Here is an 18,802-nt window from a genome sequence, read left to right as displayed (position 1 = left end):
TTCGTCCGCAATGCAATCTTCAGTCTCCGAATCTCTTTACGCTGCAACTCCCTACTCATCAACATCGGAGAGACACCAAAAGATAACAGACTCCACTTAACATTACCTGGTTAAAGGTATGCGCTCCATTAACACCACTGACAACTCGGGCTTCAGACAAATGGTGAAAACACTGGACAAACGCTAGGTTTTGCCTTCAAGACAACATTTTACACGAGCTGCTGCTACACTGAACATACTTGAATTTATAATTTGCACTTGAGTTTTTTTTTTTTTTTTTTTTTTTTTTATTGCTACAGTTCTATGGCAAGTCTATAGCAGTTTAATTACAGTGCACTATTTGTTTACAAAAGAAAACATACTTGAATTTACAGTATACTTATTTGCATTCAAAGATTTTTTTTGTTTCGTACAAAAGTGAACATACATTGTTTTAGTGTTTAAAAGTTTTATTTATGTTTAAAGAGTATATTTTACATTGTTTTGGGAAAAAAAAAACAACTTTAAGGTTAACAAATAATCGTTTTTAATAATCGTGATTTCAATTATTGCTAAAATAATCGTGATTATTATTTTTTCTATAATCGAGCAGCCCTACCTCCCCCTGAAGGATTTGGACAGTGACCCACCCATCTGGTCAACGACCCTGAAACTCACATACAATACCCACTAACGATCCTACCCCCAGGGACACACCCCCCTTAGGACCCTAAAGGCTGGTTTATACTTGCTGCACGAACGTGACGTGCGGAAAATAGACGCGAGGAGTCGGCACGAGAGTACGCGTAGTGGTTTTATACTCCAGGTGGCTCCGCACGGCGTCTATTCCCAAACTGCAGGGGGCAGTGTGCCACAAATGCACGTCTATCACAGTAAAAAACTAGAGAAGAAGAAAATTGCCATGACAAACCAAACATGGTGACTGTCATGCATCTTCTCGATGAAGAGGAAACTTGCTTTAAACTTGCTCTGGAGGGAAATTTGTGTCTGTTTCGCTGTGTTTAATAAAATTCGAGAGCCAGCTCAACTCTCAGAATTCATGGGACGTTTGGGCTCCCCCCTGGGTCTCCACTTCTCCCTTTGGCGGTCTTTTTTGCCTTCACATATCTGTCTCGAATGTTTTTCCAGGTTTTTTTTGCCCATTCCTCCTCTTTGCCGACTGTAGCTGCAAATTCCCTCCATGAATTGTTCACCACACGGCTGTCGCGTTGGTCCCGGTGTGACGAATCATACAAGTGTCTGTACTTCTGTACTTCTAGCACCAGGAGCTCCTGAATGTCGGCTATGTTGTCTGCGCGTCTCTTACAAATTTTCTGAGGTGCACAAAGCGGAAGGTTTCCGCTTAACATGAGCTGCGCGAAGGGGCTTGGGTGTGAAAATGATGTCAATTGGCTGCGTGAAGCTGAGCGGAGCTCGCTGACGCGGTAAGCATAAAACAGCCTCAACACTGAAACTGGGATTAACTCCTACACCGGCCACTCCCCCTGCAGGTTTAGAAGTCCAGTGTCCCCCACCAGTTATTAGAACTGGAGAAGTCTCTTGGGTAAGAGACAAAATGTCTTCAAAAGAGCTAAACCAGTCCAGTTGAACCCAGAAGAACTACCAAGAAAAACTAATATTGTGTAGGTTCCCCTTTTTCCACAAAACCTGCTCTGACCTGAGACCTTGACTCCACCAGACCTCTGAAAGTGTGCTGTGGTATCTGGACCTGGAAGTAGAGGTGGACCTCCATGGATCTGGTTTATTTGTCCAACACCTCCCACAGATGCTTAATGGTCCTGAGACTGGGATGTCCTTCCTTAGGGTGCTTTCACACAGCGTACTTGAGTCCGTATCCAAGTACGTTTGACCCCAAGTCTGCTTACTTTTATCCATGTGAATGCAAACGTTCCATGCTCGAGTACGGTACCTGAGTCCAGTTGAGAAGGTAGTCCTGGGTGCGGACTGCCCAGACACCAGCACGTTACGTTGCCGTGTGAATGCGATCCGTGCCCGAGACCAGACGTGACATTATCATCATTCCGACAACGAAAGTGAGTTAATCACCATGAGACCATCGACGGTGCTCCTGTTGTCTCCTGAAAAAGCCTCAGATCCATGTGGTACGGGCTCGCCTTATCGACCGAACCCCTCTGTGATATATCAGGGACAATGCAGGTCACTCTTCTTCACTTTGCCTCAAACAGGTTAACAGATAGACAAGTATTGCCTGTAAACAGAACAGTCACTCGGATGATGATGTAAGAGGTTTGTCTCCTTCTGACTTCCATGTTTGTTGGATAGCGACAGAATTCCTTCCACACCCCCACCTACTGTTTCAGCCCTATAACACCCACTTGTACTCGGGCACGGGTCGTGGTATGCGCTTGTGAACGCAACATCTGTGGGAAAGGTGTGAAGGTATTCAAGTACAGTACGGTCTTGGGTGCGCTGTGTGAAAGTGCCCTTAGTCCATTTGTCATCGGTATTAACCTCTGCAGACCAGTAACACCCAACAAGACCTGCAGTTTGTGGTCCCTGTAATGTCAAACAGGGAGAGTTTATTTCGACAGTAAATTAAACAAATTGAGGATCATAGGGACTAACATCTAACAGAGCAACAGTACTGATTGGCCGACGAGGGACGGGGTCCTCAGGCTCACCTGAGTAGAGGAGCCCATCTGAAATGTGGACAGAGGGTGACTTTATACTTGTGGAAGGCACAGGTCAGCATGTACACATCTTTGTCCAGCATTGATTAGCCATTGTCCTGTTTACTTAACCAGATCACACTCCTCTTCACATAAATTATTACCATTACAAGAATTAAGCGAGGGTTCTCACATGTTGTATAATTCTTAAAATTCCCATCACACAATTGTGGAGATGCTCTGACCCAGTCATCACCGTTACAATATGGACTGGACAAAGTCACTCAGTTCATTATTTAGCTCACTTTGCTACTTCAAGGACTACATGTTCACTTGCTGTCTAATATATCCAACCTAGTGAAAGCTCCCATTGTAATGAAATAATCAATATTATTACCACTTGTCCTGTCAGTGGTTATAATGTTATGGCTGATTGGTGTAAATGTAACTTGAAAATTCCTTCATCTGTAATACTTTCACTTGACTTTTCCATAGCAGTACAAAACTGTCTCTTCATCTACGGCACCTTTACTTGCATACATACAGTTTTTGTTTAGGATAGAGGAGAGAGCTGTAGAAAGTGGCACGTATGCATCCAAATTCCGCTCCAGATTTCTGCCAAGTGAAGCTTTAACAGTGATTATCTACCAAAATGACCATTGCGTTTGAAGCATTGGACTGTACCGCAGGTTGGCTCTGGGAGTCTCTTAAGTGTTTGTTGCCTAGTGCACTGGCTTTTAAAGAAGTGTCCAAGAACCACCAGGGCTTCTTAAAAGGGTCCTCAGATTTATTTAGAAAAATAAAGAATGGGTCAAAAAGAATAAGAAGTATGGTGGGATCCTCATAGGACCATGAAACCAGCTGTTATACGCAGGTCTGTGGTCTCGCATTCTTAACCCAGGACCACGTTGTTGAGTCACTTAGTGTTTACGTCGACCCCTAACCCAGCAGAATAATTATCAGAATATGAATTGTAAAAGGATGAGTTGTTTTCCAAAATGTTACCTCATGAAGACCATGAGTTATGTTGACAGCACACCATCTATTGAGACATCTTTATTACACTTGCTGCAACATCATTAAAAGCAACTTATTTTGACATTTATTTACAACTGTGTAAAAACTGACTGGCATAGAGTTGATTACATTTCACAGACCCCTTCTTTGAAACTAATCTCTGGGACCGGATTATGAAATAGTGTCACATGAGAAAATTCTGCTGCTTCTACTACATGTTTGGTTTTCAAAAATGAGCAAAAATGTATCTTTTTTTTTTTTTTTCTTTTTTTATGGAAAGTGGTTTTGTCTCATTTGAGCTGATTTCTTTGGGTATAAAATAGTTACACAGATGACATTGTAAATGTATTCACTAAGTCGCTGCAGTTGTGGACCCGAACCTCATCATAAAGTGGATGGCAACACTATTTGCCACAAACATAGAGGGAATCATGCTGTCTTGTAACATCCCCCCCCAGAAGAAGCCAATCAAATCAGCGTCGGCTATAACGATGGAGCGCACATAGATGCACAGAAATGCACACTTGAGAATTGTGATTGTGCACATGTGCCTGCGCTGCTGCTCCTCTCACCAGCGCTTGATTTCCCAACTGAGCAATGCAGCATTCTGAGACACCATATATGTACGTATGTGTGTGTCTGTTTGTGTGTGTGTTCACCCCCCACCTGTGGAGAGCTGTAATGGGAAAACTGGGAGCATTATCCACGGGTCTCTTTTATACACCACCAGAGCAACATATATTGATTCTAAGACCAATTACTGATGCGAGTTCTCTATTGCCAGTTCACCACTTTGTTGTACTTGCTCTCTTCCAGGAAAACCTGAGTCCTATGCAGAATATTTCAGCTTGAACAGAAGCACAGCGGAACTGTTGTTACTAAAGCCCGTCAACAGAGAACTCTACCGCAGATTTGACCTGGTTATCAAGGTGAGGAAGAGTGTGGGAAATGGATGCTTAACCTCCCAATGACGTTTCTTGTATTAACTTAATACAAAACTTTTAATAATTTTTTTAAACCATTACATGAAATATATCAGGGTTTCAAACTTGTTTTAGTTCAGGGGCCGCATACAGGCCAACATGATCTGAAGTGGGTCAAACCGGTAAAATGACAATGAAAAAAGTAAAATCACATGATGGGAATGTTTACATCTGCAAAGCCTCCTTAAAATTGTGCATAACATAAACAACCTGAACTGTGTTAATACAAACAAGAAAAGCACTCGGAGAGCACAGACCTCCGCCAAAACAGATCTGCCCCCCCGATCACCACCAAAATTTAAATATTTCTTCTTTGTGCCAGTATCAACATTTCCTGAAAATTTCATGAAAATCCGTCCATAACTTTTTGAGTTATCTTGCTAACAAACAAACAAACAAACAAACAAACACGCAAACACACAAAGCATAGTGATCACAATACCTCCTGGCGGATGTAATAATTGAAATTTTAACAATATTATGTCTCTGTTAATCATTTACACATGTGCATTCCAACTTACAGATCACAGTGGATCTACAAAATATACAAAATATTTAGTAACAGACAGAACATGTGATGCCAGGCACCACAAACCCCGCCCCTCGCACGTATTGTAGCTTATTTTGGCATCGATCCAGCTGATGTCATCCTGTCTGTGTGTGCTGATGTCAGCATATCAGTTGCCTCTATATACAGTATGTGCCAAGTTTGAAGTACATGGAAACAAAATGTATGTTTTATTGACATTTGAAATTTCACCCATTATATGTAAATGGGAGAAGAGAAATATTTTAAAAATTCCTAAAAAATTGAGACTTTGACCTACTTTTCCCAAAATGTATCTAATCTATCTAATCAAAATCTATTCTACCCCACTGGCAATTTATAAACCCAATTTAGTATGAATTCAAGTAATAGTTTAGCTGCTACAGACATTTGAAATTTCGCTCATTAAAAGTAAATGGGGGGGATTACTATTATCTTTTTTTAAATGGGAAATTTGACCTACTTTTCCCAAAATGTAGTCATATCTATTCTGGGTCACTGGCAATCTTTATACTCAATCTGGTATGAATTCAACCAATAATTTTGCTTCTAGTGTTAACAAACAAAGAAACAAACAAACTGAACCAAAAACAATACCCCTGTCTCCCCTTCGGGGGCCAGGGTGATAATTGTTAAAATTGCACTTCTCTTAAGACATTTCAGGTTGTTCATAGTTGTTCAGGTTATTCCCATTTTTTGTGAAATGATTTTTTGTCACTATAAACATTTTCATTTAATTGTACTTTTTTTTTTTTTTTAACACTCCTACTCCTTTCTCTGTTTTTGATATAATAACCCTCAACTTTAATTTGAGTTTTTATGAATGTCTACATGATCAATGACGTAAATATAGAAAAAATACCTGATTGTCACTGAAAAATGCAAAAATAGAAAAAAAGCATAATATTAGAATAAGTGTTATTAAACCACTGAAGAATGGCCAATAGAGAAAAATTCATTTGGAACTACCACAAAAGTAGCACTGGATCTCTATGGGTTAAGGCCCATGACTTTGGGCGAAGAAGTCATATTCCTAGCAGAGAACCCATGCTAGACAGAGCTGACCACTGCACCACATCGCTGTCTTATTTATTTTATTAATCTGTTTTACTGAGCTCTCTCCCTACCTATGAACCTACCGTCCTGGAACACTGGTATGCATAACCCCGACCATTGCACCCCTCAGTCTTAGTTCACATGTTCACGTTTGCGTTTTGTCACTATCCCCCCCCCCATTTACCTGAATTCGGCTTCAATAATCCTTTAATCCTCATTGACACCACTGAGACATTTTCAGGCCTTAATTGCTAATAGTCCCGATTTTAATTGCTTTTGTTACTTTGAATTTTTACCATTACAACTCTTTCTTATTTCAGTACTGTACAGCTGTGATAAGTTTTGCAGCTGTCATCGCCCTGTCTCGTTTCCTCTCTTTTTACTCCTTTATGTCTGTGTTTATTTACTGTACCTCTGCGCTGTTGAAAATGAGGGATTCCCTCAATGTTTTTTTCCAAAGCTTAAAATAAATCAATGAACGAATGAATATCAGAGCTGCAGAGAAGCATAGCCATAAGCTTAAATAATTTATTTATTGTAGAACATTTGGTTTTCTATCATTTAATGGTGGTCTATAGAGTCTTTTAGTGCTTCCAGGTCTATGTATCCATTTACACCTCCTATGACGATCTGCCTTTTTTTCTTTTTTTTATGTAGTTGAAACTGGGTGTATGTGACCACACACAAATATGTCAAATGCTATTTGTGAAATGACGCAGCTGGATTAGTTTTACGGGGTAAAGCTGTTGGATCCCACACAAACTGATGGAAGAAAAGGATGAAGATGAGGGAGAGACATAAGGTTACACAGCAGAATAGGATGGGAAGCAACAAGCGTGAGATAAAGATAACAATGGAAGACAGAAATAAGCTGCAGAGAGAAAGAGAGTGAGAGAAGATGAAAAGGTACGGATAGACAAAAAGAAAAGTATACAGGGACAAAAGCAATGAGACAGTTGTTTAAAATGGCAGGCTTCAATAAATGTCCCTCCACAGAAATCAATACATGCATTCTTTTTCTTTTTAGGACTTTGAAATAGCAGACAGACAATACATTCTTATATTTATGTTCCATTCTTTTGTGGGGTTAGTTTTATTAACCCCAAAAAAAGAAAAGGCTTGTTTTCATAATGGAGTGACATTGTCAGAGCGCTATTGGGTATGGTATTTTTATTATGGGAAGCATTGATTTTAAATAATACAACACAACAGCAGGATTAGTGGCTGGGGTTGAGAAACTGAAGCGGCACAATTATTTTCCATTTCCCTCTTTAGGCAGAACAGGACAACGGCCACCCCCTGCCAGCTTTCGCCAACCTCCAAATTGAAATTCTGGATGAGAACAACCAGGCACCCTACTTCCTGGAGACCAGTTACCATGGCTACGTTAGTGAAGCATCACCAGTGGGAACCACCATAGCGACCAATGCAAGCCTGTCGATACCGCTGACCATTGTGGCTTTAGATAATGACGTGGAGGAGGTGGGAATGAAACACACACATTAAGTACTGCCTCAAGTTTTATCATCAACTTTACACACATGACATTAACAAGAGGCTGTCAGCTTTGTGTTTTTATCTATACTTTTGCACAGCCTGTTTTTGTGTAATTGAATGAATTGGATTTTAGTTTGTGTATTCGAGACTTCGTACTCATTCCTTCATATGTATTTTTATATAAACACAAATGCATGTATTTACTCTGCCAAATGTTCATTCACTCATTTGACTTGTTCCTGTAATTTTATAGCTGGCAGCCAATGAGGTGCCTGTAGGTATTCTCTGAGTTCTTTCACTCTTGTTTTTCCTCCATCTGTTTACTAAAATTTTAATAAGGCATGAGAAAGTAGTAGGAAGTAAACTGATTTATTTTTCAATTTCAGGTCCAATCAATCATACATAGGAATGTGAACTAATAGAACATAATTTACATACTGTGCTATTTTTCCTCCTGTTCTGGCATATGGACAGTATCTATATGTGTATCAATATGTTTTTGCATCATGTTATCTTTCAGATAGAGAAGCCTGTTAGAAGACCCATAGAAATGGGGCCACATCATATTTAATATTTTTACATAAGATTGTCCCTGTCAACATGTCATATATTTGCCACAAACAAAAAAAAGTGTAGACATAAAAACAACCTCTTTTTTTTTTTTTTTTTTTTTTTTTTTTTTTTTTTTTTTTTTTTAACCAATCAGAGCGTCTGTCTATAAATTGACTTGTATGAAACATTAGTGCAAAACAATTGGTGCCAGGCACAACAAACCCTGCCCCTCACACATATTGTCACTTATTTTGGCATCGATGCAGCTGATGTCAGCATATCAATTGCCTCTATATATGTGCCAAGTTTGAAGTAAATTGAAACAAAATTTATGTTTTTATAGACATGTGAAATTTCGTCCCATTATAAGTAAATGGGAGAAAAAAAGATTTTGAAAATTCATAAAAAATTTAAACTTTGACCTACTTTTCCCAAAATGTAATCAGATTTATTCTGAGACATTGGCAGTTTATAAACCCAATTTGGTATGAATTCAACCAATAGATTTGCTGCTAGAGTGTTAACAAACAAACCTAACCAAAAAGAATGCCCCTTGCCTCCCCTTCAGGGGCGGGGTAATGACCACCTTTCAGCTGATGTCACCAGCCTTTCCACTATGGAAATGTTTGCAGATTTGAGTAAACCACATTTGCTAGTGTTAACCAGCAAAACACTCCTGGGTTTCATCACCTGTTGGTAATCAGACTGTTAGGAAGGGTAAATACGCTGATACTGGTGAACATCTGCTCCTGAATAAATCAGACACACTTTCTCCACATTTGAAATCAGCATTTCTTGTCACAAATTAACTGAGCATGCAGAAAAAACAAACAAACAAACAAACAAAAAACTGCAGATTTTCCAGCCTTAAATCAGTCCCTTTTACTGTATATTCACAGTCTGAGGATAGTATGTACTAAGTTGGTCAAATGTACTTAAATATAACCTGTGAAAAATAAACCTAAATGGCAGAGCATGAAATTGGCTAAAAATGGAAACTCCAGACAATTGTATGTACTTGAGCGTACATTCACTATGATCATCACTTACATCATCAAAAATGTATGGGAAAAAATCAGTGTGTGAGAGGAGGAAATGCATTTTGAAGGACATTCTTCAGCCTATCTGCTCAGGCTTTTATCATCTCCTCAACTCGCTGATCACCACTTGCGTAAATGAATCCCATGCTGTTAATTCTGGAGCTGAGCTTTGAGGGGAACACATGATCACCAACCAGTTCTTGAGTCTGAGTCCAATAATAATTCCAGCTTTGTAGCACTTTATTCAGCTAAGTATTGAAAACCATCTTACTTTTGATCATTTAGAATTTATAGACTTAAAACACTGATTATGATGCCAATAGGTGTTTATCAATTTGTGCATAAGAAAATCCTGATGTGCTGGAGAAATTCTTGTTTTGTAATTGGTGTACCTGATTTATTTAAAATCAGATGTGTTTTTTTTTTTTTTCATTTAGCAGAATCATTGTTTTCTGAGATTGAGACATGAACATGAACATTATGATGATGATTTTAATTATTTTGAGAAGAATGAGCACAGTGAGTGAGCCATACCGCACTGATCCAAAACGTATTATTAGCATCATTACATCTGTCTTTTTTTACACCCCCTATATGTGGAGGATTTGGAGATGGGACAGCATTGTGCATCTACCATTGTATCATATGCCTGCAGGCTTAAAAGGAAATACAGTCAGTCTTGTAAACACAAGCTGAAATATTATGTAGATCCCAATTATTTATGTGGAGGTAAACAAGCCTAATGACATTACATAACAAAGTAAATAAAACCCACAAACATGGCGACTAGTATAATCAGAAATTACGGATTAGGCCACATATGTGTCAGTTTCCTTCCTCCTTTTTGTTTTGCCGTTTCTGTGTTTGTGCTGTGTTTTGCAGTGTGTGTGAAGTACCCCATCTAATTTCCCCATGAATCTGGATAGTAAAGCCTTTTCCCTCTCAAATTGCCTCTTAGCGATAATGTAAGAATTTACAGTGCTGCAGCATTGTTATCGCCGATGCATTCCCAAGAGCTTAGTTTGTTTAAGATGTAGCATAGGCGTTTTGACAAAAACAAGCACTGGTTCATTGCTTTCTAAAAGACCCCACAGTCTGGTACGAGCTTAGCAGGGGATAACGGGGGGTGTGTTCATATGCCTGCCTCTGTGTGTGTGTGTGTGTGTGCTGATTGATATCTGTTGACTTATTTTAAATATTGCTAACTCTGGTCTTTCCTCCAGCATTAAGCCCCAACAATGATTATTAGTCCTAATTACTTTGATGTGCTGTCCATCACTTTTATTTATGTATGTGCATAGAGTATGACTGTGAGTGTCCCCAACTCTGTGTGTTTATTTATGACTCAATATCCACACTGGCAACATCGACAATATTATCAGCCCCCCCACACCCCCTACCTCCTACCCTGCTGAGCCAGCCTTATCTAGAATGAGAGCTCACTCACTCACTCTCACACACACACACACACACACACACACACATATACACAGTCACACACAGTGGAGGTGACTGTGTGGGTAATGTCGGAAGAAGAATTGGTTGAGGATTGCCTCTTCATCACTGAGTATTACACACACATATACACCGAGGAGTCATACTGTAGGAGAATTTTTATGTCAAGAAAACCTTGGAGGAGAGGATGTTTTCCGTGCACATTCTTCAGTCTAAACACTTACCTTCAACTGTTCGGCAGATGATGGCGTCTGCGTTCATTAATTTTCACTATATATCGTCTATAATTGTTAATCTGTTTGCTTTTAATATTGTTAATCTTCTCTTTGATTCTTTGCAGTGCGACCACTTACTCTAACTGGTACTTCAGATGTGTTAATCATCTAATTACAGATGGAGTTGAGAGGAAGTTATTGATTACCAATGCCGTTATTGATTCTGCTTATTCTGATCGCCTAAATGATTTCTTACCAGTTTTCTGTGTGTGCGTGCGTGTGTGTGTGTGTGTGTGTGTGTGTGTGTGTGATGGGGAGGAGGCCAACGCAGGGTTTCAGCTGCAATGCATCTGAGTTGGAAACACTCTAAACACAACTATTGCACAGTATCTCATCACTTAACATTACTTTTATTCACTGACATCGAACTCAGAGAGGGGAAAAGCACAAATTAACCTGATTGCTATTCCTATAATTCACTCTTATGAGGTTTTTTTTTTTTTCCTTTTCCTTCGTGAAACTGAGAGATAGTTCTGCTTCACACATTTATCTAAGTTGTCAACACTGACATCCACTTTGACGTGAGTGGGAGACAGAGCAACTGTGTAGCTTATGGAGTGAGGATGTATGCCTGCCTATCTGTGTTATAATGAACCCCTAAGCTTGGAGACATAAGTCCAATTTTGGAACTGGATTTCAATTCCGACCCCGATAGCTTTGTGCATTTCAACATCACTGCAAATTCCTAAGGGAATTCCCGAACAAATATATAGCAGTTATAATCGAACCGACTGTTGCAATACAAGTGCAAATGTAAAAGCTTTTTTCCTTTCTTTCCAACAGACCAAGGATCCTCAGCTGCAGTTTTCACTGGACAGCTATTCTGATGTTTTCTCTGTGTCTGCGGCTGGAATCGGAAGATATCTAATCCTGGTGAAGCCACTCGACAGAGAGACCCAAGATTCGTACACATTCACGGTATTCTTAAGCCTTGCCAACTGTGTATATGGTACTATATACAGCAAGTGTGAATAAGTGTCTGAGTGTATTTGAATAGACTGGTGGTGGTGGTGGAGTGGGGGGGTTTATATCTGGAGGTGAGTATAAAAACAGGGGAAAAAAAGAAGGAAGAAATGAAAAGGAGGCAGTGACAGAGTGGACTGGATTTCTAGTGGAAAAAGAACATAAGCTACAGGGGGATGTACGAAGGAGAGAAAACCGACTTGGACATGACAGCGGGAGGTTACAGTGGAAGAGGCAGGGTGTAGATGGAGAAACAGGAAAATAGAAAAAAGGACATAGATGGTGATTGGAAGATATGGTGGATACATTTGGGTCCTCTCATAAAACACTTTCGAGTTACCTTAACCCTTTCTAGGCACTCATAGACATACCCAGAAATCCAAAATGTCAACCTTAATGTGTTATTGGAGGACATAACAAGAATTACTTTGGAGACATTTTTTATTTTTCAAGAAAAGCACATAAGGTGAAAGGAAGATGTATTTTAGAACAACATAAATGCTGATCCAGACCCCTGTCCACATCCACATTATCCCTTTGAACACCTTTCCTCACATTAGTACCATTACTTCATGGTACCTAACAAAGCAGGTACACTGTTCATGCAGAGGTGGACCTTACAGACCCTGGAGACCACATTGGACCTGAGATTGTTGACTCACTGTAACTGGTGCAGTTACTGTCTTGCATTGTACAGTGGGTACGGAAAGTATTCAGACCCCCTTAAATTTTTCAGTCTTTGTTTTATTTCAGCCATTTGCTAAAGTCATTTAAGTTCATTTTTTTCCTCATTAATGCACACACAGCACCCCATTTCGATATAAAAATAGAACTGTCGACATTTTTGCAGATTTATTAAAAATAGAAAAACTGAAATATCACGTGGTCATAAGTATTCAGACCCTTTGCTTAGTATTGAGCAGAAGCACCTTTAGAGCTAATACAGCCATGAGTCCTCTTGGGAATGATGCAACAAGTTGTTCACACCTGGATTTGGGGATCCTCTGCCATTCCTCCTTGCAGATCCTCTCCCATTCTGTCAGGCTGGATGGTGAAAGTTGGTGAACAGCCATTTTCAGGTCTCTCCAGAGATGCTCAATTGGGTTTAAGTCAGGGCTCTGGCTGGGCCATTCCAGAACAGTCACGGAGTTGTTCCAAAAGTCCACCCTTCCTTGTTTTAACTGTGTGCTGAGGGTCATTGTCTTGTTGGAAGGTGAATCTTTGGCCCAGTCTGAGGTCCAGAGCACTCAGGAAAAGGTTTTTGTCCAAGATATCTCTGTACTTGGCCACATTCATCTTTCCTTCAGTTGCAACCAGTCGTCTTGTCCCTGCAGCTGAAAAACACCCCCACAGCATGACACTGCCACCACCATGCTTCACTGTTGAGATTGGATTGGGCAGGTGATGAGCAGGACCTGGTTTTCTCCACACATACCGCTTAGAATTAAGGCCGACAAGTTCAATCTTGGTCTCATCAGACCAGAGAATCTAATTTCTCATAGTCTGGGAGTCCTCCTTGTGTGTTCTGGCAAACTCTATGTGGGCTTTCACGTGTCTTGCACTGAGGAGAAGCTTCTGTCGGGCCAAAAAGCCCTGATTGGTGGAGGGGGGGCTGCAGTGATGGTTGACTTCCTACTTCTTTCTCCTGTCTTCCCACTGCATCTCTGGAGCTCAGCCACAGTGATCTATTGGTTCTTCTTTACCTCTCTCACCAAGGCTCTTCTCCTCTGATTGCCCAGTTTGGCCAGACATCCAGCTCTAGGAAGAGTTCTGGTCATCTCAAACATCTTCCATTTCAGGATTCTGGAGGCCACTGTGCTTAGGAACCTGAATTGCAGAAGAAATTCTTTTGTAACCTTGACCAGATCTGTACCTTGCCCCAATTCTCTCTCTGAACTCTTGGGGCCGTTTCTTCGACCTCATTATTCTCATTTGCTCTGACATGCACTGTGAGCTGTAAGGTCTTCTATAGACAGGTGTGTGCCTTTCCTAATCAAGTCCAATCAATTTAAACACAGCTGGACTCCAATTAATGTCTACAACCCTCCCAAGGATGATCCGAAGAAATGGACAGCACCGGAGCCAAATATAAGGGTGTCACAGCAAAGGTGCTGAAAACTTGTGACCGTGCGATATTTCAGTTTTTCTTTTTTAATAAATCTGCAAAAATCTCTGCAATTCTGTTTTTTTTTTCCTATCAAAATGTGGTGCTGTGTGTACATTGAGGAAAAAAAATAACTTAAATGATTTTAGCAAATGGCCACAATGTAACAGTGAGAAATGTAAGGGGGTTTAAATACTTTCAGTACCCATTGTATGTGGAAATGACCAAAAATAGTCACTTGCCTGATAAAGGCTTAAATAGAACAGTAATAGGTTTGATTTGCTACTTTCCAGGATTCAGGCTTATATGTAGCTTTTATGCTGCACAAAATAAAACGTCTTGAATCTATGTAGAAATAAAAGGACATATGACTTTACACTGATGTACTGTAGGTTTACGCCATCAAAGCAGCAACATAAGTGAGTCAAACTGTCAACTCAGGGTTAGGATTAATTGACAAGTTAAACCAGGCTGTCAAAGTCGGTCTGACTCAAGTTGAGTCGACAAATCCTTAGAGCTCCAGATATCTGTCTTGATCAGTTTTCAGGTTCTTATAAAGTTCTGTTTCATATTGCCTTTTCTTATCCACTTCTGCTTTTTCAGTTCTTTTTCCTTTTGTGTTTTTTCAGTCTTGTTGTCTTTAATTCACCCATTCTAATTCAGTTTTTTATTTTTATTTTTTTATGTTTTATTTTTTTATTTGTAGAGCACAGAGATGTCGCCGTCCTCTAAATTCTTGTAGATGCTGTGTGATTATGGGCTGCCTCAGACAAAAAAGATGAGGAAATGGCAATATTTTTTTGTGGCAAGAAAAAATGGTGGTCCTACTTCACACTGTAAGAGAATCAAAGACAGCCTGGGACAAAACTTAGGATGACCATCTTTCTATGAGAAGCTTCTACAATGCAAATAGATCAGGTACAGAGGTATGAGTTTTTATTATCTCACTACAGTGAGACCTGTCAGTGGGTGGGATACATTAGACAGCAGGGAGATTGTCATCAAAGCTGATGTATTGGAAACAGCAAAATGGGCAAGAATATGGATATGAGCAACTCAATCAAATCAAATTAACCCATAAAGACCCAAACATCCATCACTGATCAAAAGCATCTACTGATCTAAACTGTTTAATACCTGTTGATCCACTAATCCTATCAATACATGTAAATAATTGGTGTAAAATGCAGTTTGTCGTCTTTTCATGGTCATCAGATATGACCCATTTGGACGTTCAGAGGCTCCGTAGTGAACGTGGAAACACTATCATCTTCTACAACATTGATTTACCAGTGAAACCCATGGAGTTGGATCAATGCCAGTGGGTAGAAATGCTTGGTTTATGTTCAGTTAATGATATATTTTACTGAAAAAGTCACTTTTTTTTTTTTTTGCAGTTTCTTCTGTTCTTGATATAATAACCTTTAACTTTAATCTGAGAGTTTATGAACATCTACATGATCAGTGAATTAAATACAGGAAAATACCTGGTGTACACTGATAAAATGATAAATACAGCAGGTAATTTTATAATAAATGGTGATAAATCACTTAAAGGTTGGGTATAGAGAATATTTAATTTGGAAAATGACACAAATAGGGTTGGATCTTTATGGGTTAATACATCTTTGCCTGTCAGTGGTTATAATGTTATGGCTGATCTGTATGCTCTGTAGCAGGTTCTCATAGCAAGATGGTCATCCTAAATGTTATCCCTTCTGTCTTTCATTGCAAGGCCACCTTTGAATCTCTACAGTATGAAGCAGGACCACCATTTTTTTTTTTTTTTTTTTTTCTTCCAACCCAGTGGAAGGTTCCACTGTACTGAAATAATCAATATCATTAGCCCTTCTCCTGTCAGTGGTCAGAATGTTATGGCTGATCAATCCTACAGGGTGGGGAAGCAAAATTTACAATGAACATTTAGTTGTTTTTTCTCAGCAGGCACTACGTCAATTGTTTTGAAACCAAACATATATTGATGTCATAATCATACCTAACACTATTATCCATACCTTTTCAGAAACTTTTGCCCATATGAGTAATCAGGAAAGCAAACGTCAAAGAGTGTGTGATTTGCTGAATGCACTCGTCACACCAAGGAGATTTCAAAAATAGTTGGAGTGTCCATAAAGACTGTTTATAATGTAAAGAAGAGAATGACTATGAGCAAAACTATTATGAGAAAGTCTGGAAGAGACTATTAAAGAAGAATGGGAGAAGTTGTCACCTGAATATTTGAGGAACACTTGCGCAAGTTTCAGGAAGCGTGTGAAGGCAGTTATTGAGAAAGAAGGAGGACACATAGAAAAAAAACATTTTCTATGATGTAAATTTTCTTGTGGCAAATAAATTCTCATGACTTTCAATAAACTAATTGGTCATACACTGTCTTTCAATCCCTGCCTCAAAATATTGTAAATTTTGCTTCCCCACTCTGTACACATGGGTTTGGGCTGTTTGCTACAACTCCAAACCTCAAGCTTCTTTTGGAAAATTTTCACTCTAAGAATCCTGTACCTATTTTTTTTTCTCGTCCATTCATATAAAGCCCACTAGAGTAACAAGGTGACCATGAGCGTAGCCTCATTGTTTACATGTATTGTGGTACATCTAGTTCTTGAATCTTTGTTTGCATTGTAGCCTTAGATTCAGTCGATTCTATCATTCTACATTTTGTTTGTTTGTTACATCCTTTTTCTCACAATGTGGCTGCTGATAAACTTATAAGACGGTGAAATCATACAGTATGTAGGAGCGTAAGAATGTGCAGTAATATTTCATAGAGCACTTCCTATAGATATATGCATAGGTGTCAAGTGGATGTACTATATATTCTAACATGGCCTTATTTGTGGATGGAGGTTTGTTTTTCTTTCTGGAAGTTGAAGATAGAGAAAGCAGAAGGTCCTGTGTATTGATTGAAAGGCAGAGGTGTATAGTAATCATGATGAAAGCCTTGCAGGAGAAATTAAACTCCAGGAAGAGAGAGAGTGAGTGAGTGTGTGTATGCTATGATACATGGAAGATGATTTTCATTTAGAGGAGTCAGTCAGCGTCTTGGCAGATGAGCCTGTGGGCTAGATTGGTTATCAAGGAAGAAGCTGTGGGTGATGCACACTTTCCTGTGCACTGAGGGTGATTTCTGGAATCATAATTGTACAAAATACCTTATCAGAGGATGGAGTAACAGGACAAAGGGGGAGGGGTTGCAACCTTATGATATTTGGCTGTGTCCAAGAAGCTGGAAAATGATTAAAAATTAAATACCTTCAAGAAAGTTCAGCTCGAAAAACACTAGGTGTGTATTTTAAGCGTTCTACTTGCTTCGCCTTCAAAATTAATTGGATAATTAGATTTCTACATGCTGACTTTTACATCGACTTCTCGTAAACTCTACTGTCATTCTTCGGATGCTGAGGCGAAATTAAATGCAACACCCACAAAAACCCAAATAAACCTAGAGCAAGAATTCAGATTGAAAAAGCGGCGTACATTTCCTCCTTAAAAGAAACAAGGAAACACACCATCGAGATGTCAGGGATGTATGGAGTGTGTGCCGTCCTCTCACCTCAGGACTCTGAAAAGCTCTGTTTTTGTAGGAGTTACATTACAAGAAGGAGCGTTTAATTTATTTGTGCTTGTAAGTAAATAAAAAAAATGTATGCACATTATGTTTTTCTCTTTTTCCCTCTGTTTTCTTTCACCAGCTGCTAGCATCAGATGGCGTCCAGCAGAGCGTGCCAGTTACTGTGACGATAACAGTATTGGATGCTAATGACAACACCCCGACTTTTGCAAATGTCTCCTATCATGTGAACTTGTTTACTGATATGACTCCTGGAGAAACAGTGTTACAGGTACACACTTACGAACATAATATTCACCACGTCTTAAAGCTAAATTATTTATATACATAGCTGACAGACTTTAGGCAAATGGCATTATGTACTGTAAATTGTTTGTTTTTTTTAATCAGAGCCATAGTTTTTAGTCTCACACATAGTTTTTTTTATATGCATATTTATTTTATTTTCTATGTTCTATAGTTTTTATGTGCATATTTATTTTATCTTCTATATATTATCCTCTGTGTGTGTGTGTGTGTGTATAGTAGAGGTAGACTGATATATCAGGCCAATACATTGATTTTTTTTTTTTTTTTTTAAATATGGGGTTTAACCCGATATTAAGCTATATTAACCCATAACCCAGGTTTAACCCATAAAGACACAAACATCCACTATCGACCAAAAGCATCTACCGATCTAAACTGTTGATCCACTAATTCTATCAATCCATGTAAATAATTGGTGTAAAATACAGTTTGTCATCTTTTCATGGTCATCAGATATGACCAATTTGAACGTTCAGAGGCTCTGTAGTGAACGTGGAAACACCGTCATCTTCTACAACATAGATTCACTAGTAAAACCCATTGAGGTGGAACAATGAAAGTGGATGGAGACACTTGTTTTATGTTCAGTTAATGATAAATTTTGCTAAAAAAAGTCACTTTTTCTTCAGTTTTTTCTGTTTTGATATAATATCCTTTGAATTTATTCAGCGCTTTTGTGAACATCTACATGATCAGTCAATTAAAAATAAGAGAGTAGATTATTTTCACTGGAAAAAATGCAAAATTCAGAGGATAATATTGTAATGAATGGTGATAAATCCCTT

General features: G+C 39.0%; 1 protein-coding gene across 1 annotated transcript in view; it reads left to right on the top strand.

Moving 5' to 3' along the window:
- LOC115410209 (protocadherin-15-like) overlaps nucleotides 1-18,802 on the top strand; it is a 409,909-nt gene that overhangs the window by 155,567 nt on the left and 235,540 nt on the right. The window contains exons 11-14 of the mRNA XM_030121717.1: nucleotides 4,464-4,576; nucleotides 7,509-7,715; nucleotides 11,836-11,970; nucleotides 17,830-17,979. Of these exons, the coding sequence (XP_029977577.1) occupies nucleotides 4,464-4,576; nucleotides 7,509-7,715; nucleotides 11,836-11,970; nucleotides 17,830-17,979 (605 nt within the window). The remainder of the gene's footprint in view (nucleotides 1-4,463; nucleotides 4,577-7,508; nucleotides 7,716-11,835; nucleotides 11,971-17,829; nucleotides 17,980-18,802) is intronic.

This window comes from Sphaeramia orbicularis, chromosome 19, assembly GCF_902148855.1.
Source record: "Sphaeramia orbicularis chromosome 19, fSphaOr1.1, whole genome shotgun sequence".
Lineage (NCBI taxonomy): Eukaryota > Metazoa > Chordata > Actinopteri > Kurtiformes > Apogonidae > Sphaeramia > Sphaeramia orbicularis.
The sequence above is the reverse complement of the archived record's forward strand: the minus strand, read 5'-3'. Positions and strand labels throughout refer to the sequence as shown.